The 9,120-nt window shown below is 42.0% G+C and overlaps 1 protein-coding gene across 4 annotated transcripts in view; it reads right to left on the minus strand.

Moving 5' to 3' along the window:
* Positions 1–8,727, minus strand: part of FBXO38 (F-box protein 38) — a 34,116-nt gene extending 25,389 nt beyond the window's left edge. For 2 of the 4 annotated variants that reach the window (XM_024216571.3, XM_024216569.3), the window contains exons 1-5: positions 8,684–8,727; positions 4,064–4,252; positions 2,621–2,754; positions 1,130–1,293; positions 478–643 (exon numbers count right to left, since the gene is read on the minus strand). In XM_024216571.3, the coding sequence (XP_024072339.1) occupies positions 478–643; positions 1,130–1,293; positions 2,621–2,754; positions 4,064–4,191 (592 nt within the window). In that variant the 5' untranslated portion in view covers positions 4,192–4,252; positions 8,684–8,727. Of the gene's footprint in view, positions 1–477; positions 644–1,129; positions 1,294–2,620; positions 2,755–4,063; positions 4,253–8,098; positions 8,124–8,683 lie in introns of those variants that run through there. The other 2 variants (XM_024216570.3, XM_024216572.3) reach the window with 2 other exon arrangements.
* Between the last annotated feature and the right edge of the window lie 393 nt (positions 8,728–9,120).

Genomic DNA, 9,120 nt, shown 5'->3' on the forward strand with positions numbered 1-9,120 from the left:
TCCCAAAGTCCCCGTCCTAACTCTGCCCCCTCCCTGCCCCTATTGGATCCCTTCCCCAAATCCCTGCCCTGGCCCTGCCTCTTCCCCCAGTGCGCTGCATTCCCCTCCCTCCCCCCTCCCTCCCTGCCCCGCGAATCAGCTGTTTCGCGGCGCAAGCGCTGGGAGGGAGGGGGGAGAAGCAGGACGCGGCGGCGGCGCGTTCGCAGAGGAGGTGGAGATAAGCTGGAGCAGGAGGGGGTGGGGAGCTGCCGGTGGGTGCTGAGCACCCACCAATTTTTTTCCGTGGATGCTCCAGTCCTGGAGCACCCACGGAGTCGGCGCCTACGTTCACCATCATCTGTCAACACAGTCACACTGGAGTTTGCGCTCTGGACCTCTGCTGGCCTAGAGTCAAACATAGGTTCCAGATTATGCAGCATTTCAAATCTTTTAAGTTCATTTGTATCTAAGGCAACTACTTCACCAATAAACTCTTACCTACTAAGTGTAATGTCTGAATTTTAGCTCCTATAGGAATTTTCAGTTTGTTTTCAGGCGGGATTGGAAAAGCACCATTACGATTACGAAACTTCCCTAAAATATGAACTTGTGGCATGTATGTCCAAATGGCTTCCACCAGCTCCAAATGAGATGTCTCAACACCCTGGATAAAAGTACAACAGTAAGCAAAGGTAAGGCTCCAATTACCATATTAAGCAACAATAATATTTCTCTTAACCAAGTAAACTTCTCGGTAATGCTCAGAGCTTGATGCAATGCATTAATTTACTTGAAATTTGCAGAGCCATTTGCCCTAAAAGCAGAAGTGGTCATAGGAAACTACTTAATTAGCTGCAATGCTGCTGTAATTCATGGCCTGATCTTGAGAGATGCTGAGTACCTGTAACTCCCATTGAAGTGACTACAAAAAAACCAGCACCCATTTGTAAACTAGCAGCACATTTTGTAAACGTTTACTTCAGCTGCCATCAATGCAAGACAAGGATTCAATGCACACTACTGCATCCTAGCAAGAAGATACAACATTAATTGAGTTTTTTATCCCAACCATCTATTTCCTCTGCAGCCTTATCAAGGATCATAATATCAACTGATGAAAGGCATTTATCTTTTCAACCTGCACACTTACCAGCAGATTTGGGCAGGCCTGCAAGGCCTCTAGCACTCCAGGAATGCTGAAAGCTTCATGGCCACGGACTCTGCGCCTTTCAAGGTACCTGGGGTGAAGACCATAGAGTTGTTCAATGTCTGGCATCTTCCTCAGCAATGTTAGGAAACTGGAATCAGTGAAACCTATGAGGAGGACACAAGTTTTGAATTTCTTGTGACAGTAAACATCTAGCTGTACGGACAGAACTTATGCTGCAATTCTTTGCGTATAGTAAAAAAAAATTCCTCAGCCCTCCAATGCCAGAAGAGGTAGTAGATGATATAACAGATGGTTTCCATCCCCAGCTTCTATGAACTAATATTCTATATGTTCTGTTGCCTTTATATCCTTTAGGGCAGCTGTCAAAACTACAGGGCTAGCTGCATTTCTGTCCTCTCTCAGTTCACCTCCATGAGTGTCAGGCCTCATCCATTTATCTTCCCCTGGGGGGAATCTCATTATTCTCCCACTCTTAGATGAGGCCCTGATCTACAAGACCCCATGTATCAACGGTGCTAACCCAGCAGGTCTGAGGGTTTTGGTACCTGTAGTTTTTCCCTTTGAGAATCTGTGACCAGCGGTGAATACAGTAATCAGACAGCCTTCTTAAACCAAAGTACTGATTAGTCATAACAGTAGGAACAAAATACAAGAGAAAAAGGATTTAAAAACAATAAACAGTCTGTATACATGTATATCTCATCTCGACATCCTCCTGACAGGAACCCCTGTAAGTCTAACTTCCCAGACACTGCAACCTCTGGAGTGTCACTCACCATAGCTCTCCTCTCCCCACTCCCCAGTGTATCTTTAAATCCAGTGCAGGTCTTACTGTTCAGAAGCTTGCTCCTCCCACCCCTGACAAATTCAATGGGTGAGCTCAGCAAGGGATTGGAGGTAGAACCTCCAAGTGAATGGCTCTTGCATTGACCTTGAAGTGTTGGCAGATGATGTCGTACTCTTTCTTACCTGCGTGCAAACAGCTTCTTCTTGAATTACCCCATGTATTCATACAGTAAACCCCCTTACAACAAACATACATTATTTATAAGTTGTTACAGAGCAGCCCCATTTTCATCACCGTAGTATTCAACATACATACAGGCAGGGTTTTCAAAAGTACCGAAGGGAGGAAGGCACCATCTACACCTCTACCCTGATATAACGCAACCAGATATAACGCGGTAAAGCAGTACTCCGGGGGGGGGGGGGGGGGGGCGAGGCTGCACACTCCAGCGGATCAAAGCAAGTTCGATATAACGTGGTTTCACCTATAACGCAATAAGATTTTTTGGCTCCCGAGGACAGCGTTATATCAAGGTCGAGGTGTACCACTGAGTGGTAAGCACTTACCTTTCTTGGCTGCTTTCGAAAAGCCCATCCCTTATGTCTGTGTATAAATGATATCAGCTCAGCTAGGTCTCATCAATACCTCATTAACATAATACCCACATGAAGTGTATTACTTACCAGTGGGCATGTATTCCCACCAGCGGCCTGCACAGAGGTCCACGACCTTCACCACTCTCAGGTACAGAGTCACCGCTTCCTTCAGCTTCCGGGAGAGGCATTCCATGCACATGATATCCTGCAGGGGAAGGTACCTTTGGGATGGAAAGAAACTCTGTTCATCAAAGACTTTAGTTCATTTTCTCTCATACCAAATAACATCCAGAGAATTACTCTACAAACCCAGACGTTCCTAACATCTAGAAAAGTATGGATTCAAATGAGATTTTTCAGATAGTACTGTAGCAACCTATGTAATGTGGCTAGGCAGAAGGGGTAGCATTTTGTTCATGCAGCCAATGCACTTAAGGTAAAAAACAGAACAGTAGCCTTGTCATGTCGATAAGGGTCTGAGGTAGAGACGGGAGACTCTGTGATGCTTTAGAACATGTAGGACCTATTTCATTTCTTGCAAAGTTGCCATTCACAGAGATCTGGAAACTTTATAGCTTTAAAGTGTGCATTTTAATTCTCTAGTTCATTGTAAATTGGAATCCGTTTAGTAGCAGCTGCCACTGCATTAGCCCCACAAACATACTTGCAATCTGTGTGACATTTTAAACTTGTCAGCAAGATATTGACATGCCAGTCACAGATACTCTTAGACTTTGAATAATGTAAAATTGTAGTTAGAGTATTCCATTTATTTTTAAAATGGAATGAAGCATTTGACTAAAATGCTCAGTGGCAGGGTCAATGCTGCTCCAATATACCCAGACATGCATCACTGCATCTCTTGTAATGTATGCACAGTAACTGAATTTATTAGAGACATTGTAGTGCATGGCTGCACACCTTGGAGCACGATCATGCCTAAAACCTGTAGGAAAGATTGAACAGCAAGATTGCAGTGCTAATAGTACAGGAATCTGTATGAGTGAAACAAAGTTATGCAACAAATTTTAGACATTCATCTACAGGGTATAAAAAGATACAATATTCATTCTAAGGCAAATTGTTATCTGTCATCAGTGTACACTTGCAGACTTTTTTTAGTCAAGCTTAACTTAAAAAATAAAAAATAAAAGATATAATGTTTCTCTGCTCTTTTGCTTGCTTCTACATGATACTAATAGCAATTTTCACATAAGTTAGTTTTCAGGGTACATGACTATATCAAGGAATATGAAGCATGTTTCTCTGGAGAGGTAACTTATTTATATAGTGCCACCTACGTGCTTAGTTTTAACAAAACAAATAAAGGTAGAGTTCCACAAGAAAGAAATTCCATACATTTCCTTTGTATTGTCCAGCAAAACCTCATCCGCAAATACTGAGGTCTAAATTTAATTCCCATCTAACTACTGGTGGTACAGCTAGTATTTTCTGAATGCCGGTCATTTGATTTTTATTCACAGATACCAAAGTGGAAGGGATGGGGTGACAAAAAATACAGCATCTTACCTAAAGATATGGCAAAGTACTTCATGTGAGAGCTGGTTCATATAATCTTTTGGCTCATCTAGTTTGGTAGTTTCAGAGACTTCCCTACTCATGCAGCACGGTTTCACATTTTTCCGTCGAGGCCCCATATTTGCAATGATTTCTGATTAAAAGGATCAATTTTTACAATGTTATACAAATTCAGTGCAACTGAAAGACAAAAGGTGGGAGAAAGGGTACAGAGTAATGAACATTAGTTTACAGAAGGACTCAACAAATTCTGCCACTAAAAATTAACTCTAGAATGCCATTATCCAAATGAATCAACTAAAAAGTGGAAGGATTGTTCTGGCAAGATATAAATCAATCTGCCTTGTGTCTGAAACTGGAAAAAAATTCCAGACAAATGAATGAAGACTAACTAGAAAGTCTCTTTGAACTGAGTAAAATTAGTAAACAGAATACCACCTGGATCTCTTATGTAAATATCCCAGTAATTTAATTATAAGTCGCTTCTGTAGTAGCCTTTTGCTAATTTAGAAAACAATAAAATGTCTCTGGAATTGCCACCCACATATCAATGAGCAAAGACATCTCATGGAAAAATAGATACAGACAATTACTAACCAAAGTGGACACATTTCAGTGTACTAGGTCCAATCCAAAAGGAAATTATTCTGTCCTAAAAAGGAAAGGCTCTTACAATCTTGCTTAAAGTTCTTAACTCAGCAATGCTGCATACATTTAATCTCTATTTTTACTGTTAAATTTGTAGCTTACTATATTTCTGTAAATGTTGTTTCACCATAATTTTATATCTAATGTGCAATTTTCTGCTACTGAAATAATCCAAACCAAATGTTAGCAGTTTTTGCATCCATTTGTTTAGTTTTAAAGAAAAAGTGCCATGTTTAATAACTCTAATTAAGTTGACACCTCACAGAGATGAATGGCATGAGGTAGGAAGAGTTCACATCCTTGCTACTGCTGCTGTTTAGTTCAATACTGTTTTCTGGACGGTTACGATGACAGAGCATTGTTAAACCAGTTAACTCTGTCATGGATTTAACTTTCAACAGAAAGAGATGAAAACATTTTAGTAATGAAAGTTCAGAATTTCCAGACGGCAACAAAAATTGTGTAAAGACTCCAAAACTGTGATATACACAAGTTTTGGATAGCCTAGATTTTCTCCTGATCATGATGGTAAATTATTATTTTTATGAAAGATTATTTTGTTCAATTTAATTCAATTAATACAAAACTATTTGTGGGGGTCTTTCCCACAACAAGAAAATGATTGTACAACAACCAATAACTGGCAGGAAGACTCAAGGCAGGTGGACATGAAAATACTTTGAGTTAACTTTTTTAAGCTGACTAGATTTTAAGTGGACTGTGTCCTCTAACATGTCAAGTGTCAACTTTCATCATTTCTCTGTGATAAGTGTTTTGTAGGAAATGTGTTTCCTAGCTTCACAATATGCAACAACAGATTTTTCTTCAGTTTTCCACAAACTAAAATCCATCTTCTGGTTGAGACTAAACATGGAAAATTGCAACCGAGTGTGTAAAAATACGAAATTATCAAAATCATCTGTTGCAAACATTGTGGTTAAAACACTATATGTTGATGTTAAATGTTATCATTTAACTACATATTGTATTTCTACTGTGATTCTAGCAATAGCCACAATACAAATAGTACATTCCATGATTTCCCCTCATTCTTTATATTCCCAATACCCGGGGTCTTTAGCTGCTCACAACCAGTTCATTTAACTGATCTTGGCTCTCTTCCTTCTTTGGTCAAGTAGTAGATGAAGGAGAATAGATTAAAAAAGGACTGAAGGGTAAAGCACTGATAAATTGTCCTAACCTGAAGTAAGTATATTTCAAAGGCAGGCTGATGGGCATATAAAGAGCATCTTATAACAGATTAGAGAAAAACTGTTCACCAAATGCAAGTTTTGCATCAGATCGAAAACCTCAAAACATTATGACCATCACTGAGATCGAATGATGGAAAAAGGTTTTAATTAATAGCTAATTTGTCAGCATTCTAAATTTTGAAATCATACAACACACACCAAGGTAATACCACCCTCCTTCCCCTCAAGAGATATTGTTAAGGGATATTTGGCCCTACATATACTGTAGGTTTTACAAAACTTAGCTTTTACAAATCCCAATATCAACAGAAATGTTTGTTTATATATCCATCGATTATAATATTTTCAATTGAAATATTGCAGCATTGTTCAAGTGTACAAGAGAATGAAATTGATTAGAAATTACCCATAAACAAATGTGAGATTATTCTATTTATTTTGCCCAACCTGGTAGATTACTGCATGTAGTAAATACATAACAAAACCAAGGAAGATTAGGTTTATAAAACTGTCAGATTAATATTAAGGTTGTTTGTAACAAATCTACTTTAATTGTATGATTTTTAATGTGACAGGATCCTTTTTTAAAGCCTTCTAAATATAAGCATCTCTGTAACTATAAGATCATAGTACTGTTCTCACATGGGCCCACGAAATCACACACTCTTTACCCCTCCATAAAAAGAGGAACGCAAAGGCCAACTAAATATTTTATCACCAACCAACAGGCAAGGATCAGGATCCCAACTGAGCCACCCAGCACATCTTTAAGACAAGATTTCCCAAATAGGATCCAGAGACACTGGGGGACTTTGGTATCGATTTTTATAAATGGGTATCCAAGTTTTGCTATGTTATATGGATTCCAAGTGAATTTCACCATATTCCTACCGTTGGAGGACAGACAGACAGCAGCAAAGAATGGAAAACATTTTAGTTTTATACAGAGTTTAAGATATTTCAAGGTAAAAAGAGTGTCTGATATAAGATAACGCATGAAAAGGAAGATTTAAGTCAAGTAGCAGGTAAGTCAGTGGTTTGAAGTGGAGGAGGAAAACAGGGAAGAGCTCCACAGAGAAGTAAAAGAGCCACCTCCACCTGTGGGAGTCCAGTGCAGAACATCTAAAGGTATGAGTTAGTCTACATGAGCAGCTCCAGACTTTTCTCTGGTGATGACTGTGCTTTGAATTAGATCTCATCACTGAGACACAAAATACCTGGTCACCCAGAACTATGTAATCTTCATAGAGCAGTGTGTGGGGCATCTGGCAATGATGGTAGGGAATAAGTTTCTACATACAAGTTTTTAAAACTAACATTCTCACTATTTTAGTTCTGCTGTTTTAGAACAAATGACTCTTCTAAACAATCCATACATATTCCTTCGATATTTAAACAAAGCAGGCAGAAAATGTAGAGAATTTTATTCTTCTCAATTTAATATAATTAAGGTAAAAAAATTGATCCTACATGAACAATGGTTTGATGTGTTATATTCTCATGACTTTTGTGTTCAACTTGAGAAGTTTAGAAAACTCCTGTTTTGATTTGTAACAACCAGAACTGTCAGCTTAGCCTCCTTTTGGAAATCAAACTGAGCCATTTCAAAAACAGCAGCAATTGTGGAATCAGTGAGCTGTCAATTCTGTTGACAGTTTGCAAAGCAGAATACAACCCAGATCAAACTGCTGGTCTGAGTATTGTAAAACTTGGTTTCATCAGTAGACATAGTAGCACTGACCTGGAAGACAGGGGGAGCAAATATATGCTGACACCAGGGACTACTTAATAAGTACCACTTGAGACAATAAGCACATGCTATCTACTATGACACTCCTGTATCTGGATTCCATAAGCTGATCCTAAAGAATGTCTGTAAATTTTTGTTTAGTGCAGTAGGCGAAAGGCAATGCAGGATAATTACCAATCCCCATCTCCTAGTGTATCTTTGCTATTCACATTAAATATGTCTGCTGCTTGGGGATATTTTGGGGGGGGAGGGGCAGGGGGAACATCCTCCTAGAAGTTATTTTGTGTGAGCTTAGTTTTCTATTGCACCCTGTCTCTGAGATAAGTGGATTTTTCAACCTTTTCCAGGTGGTACTTTAGAAGAGACATCACTATTTTTCAGGCCTGTTTGATGTTGTGATGATACATTACTCACATTTAATTCCCTTTCTTTGAAGTAACTAGGAAGAAAAACAAGAAAGAGGGGGGAGTAACTAGAAAGTACCTCCACCTGCCCCAGGTTTGGAACGATGAGGCAGAGCACGGCATCAAGAGGGATGAAACAGGGTCTCCCAGGGCAGCCTCATGCCGGTGGGGAGACAGGGCAGCAAATCCCAAAGGAATGGGGAGAGCGAGAGAAAGACACTCCCTCTACGTGGCAGAGGGGAGCCACCCCAGCAGGGAAAAGGTCACCCGGACCGCGGGTCTCCCCCAGGCCACTGCCGAGGGAAAGGGCCCCTCCCCCCATTCCCAGCGACAGGCCCTGGCGAGAGGTCAGTCAACCAACCCCCGCAGCAACGGCCGCCCGCCCCAGCGCCCGCAACGGTCATCGCTGCCAGCGATCCCAGGCCCAGGTCACCTCCCGCGGCGCCCACCAGGAAAGGGGGCACGCGCCTCTCCCCCTTCCCTGCCACAGGGCCAGGCCCGGCGCCTCCCTCCTGCCCCCGGGGGCGCGTGTGCGGGGAGCCAGAGCAGCCGCACGTAACCCTAAACCTCCCCTCCCAGCCCCACCGCCCCTTACCTGGCCGCCAGTGCCGCCTGTTATTGTGACTGCGGGGGGGAGGGATAATCCCGACAGACACTTCCGGCCACCCAGCGCTTCCGCTTCCGCCAGCGTCCGCTGCGCTTCCGGTCCCTGAACCCAGAACTGGGGAAATCAACCCTCTCTGCGGCCCTCCCGCGCCACCATCTTGGATGTGGCACCTGAAGCATATTTTCATTGCAGCCCTATCGCCGCCATCTTGGTTGTGGCCTCTCTGCCCTCGGGCGAATGGCGTCTCTGTGTGGGCGATGGGAGGGAGTAGGAGGAATCCCAGCACCGCCCCAGTCTGTTACTCCCAGTATAGGCCAGGTTTACTGCCATGCAAGAGCAGGCTCAGCCACCAGCAAACCTGTCCGTTCCCTGTACCATCCCAGCCAGGCTCAGCCACCAGCCCCGACTCGGTACAGGGCAGTGCA

Source organism: Terrapene carolina, unplaced genomic scaffold (genome assembly GCF_002925995.2).
Source record: "Terrapene carolina triunguis isolate 2854851 unplaced genomic scaffold, T_m_triunguis-2.0 Scaffold395, whole genome shotgun sequence".
In the NCBI taxonomy this organism is placed as follows: Eukaryota; Metazoa; Chordata; order Testudines; family Emydidae; genus Terrapene; species Terrapene triunguis.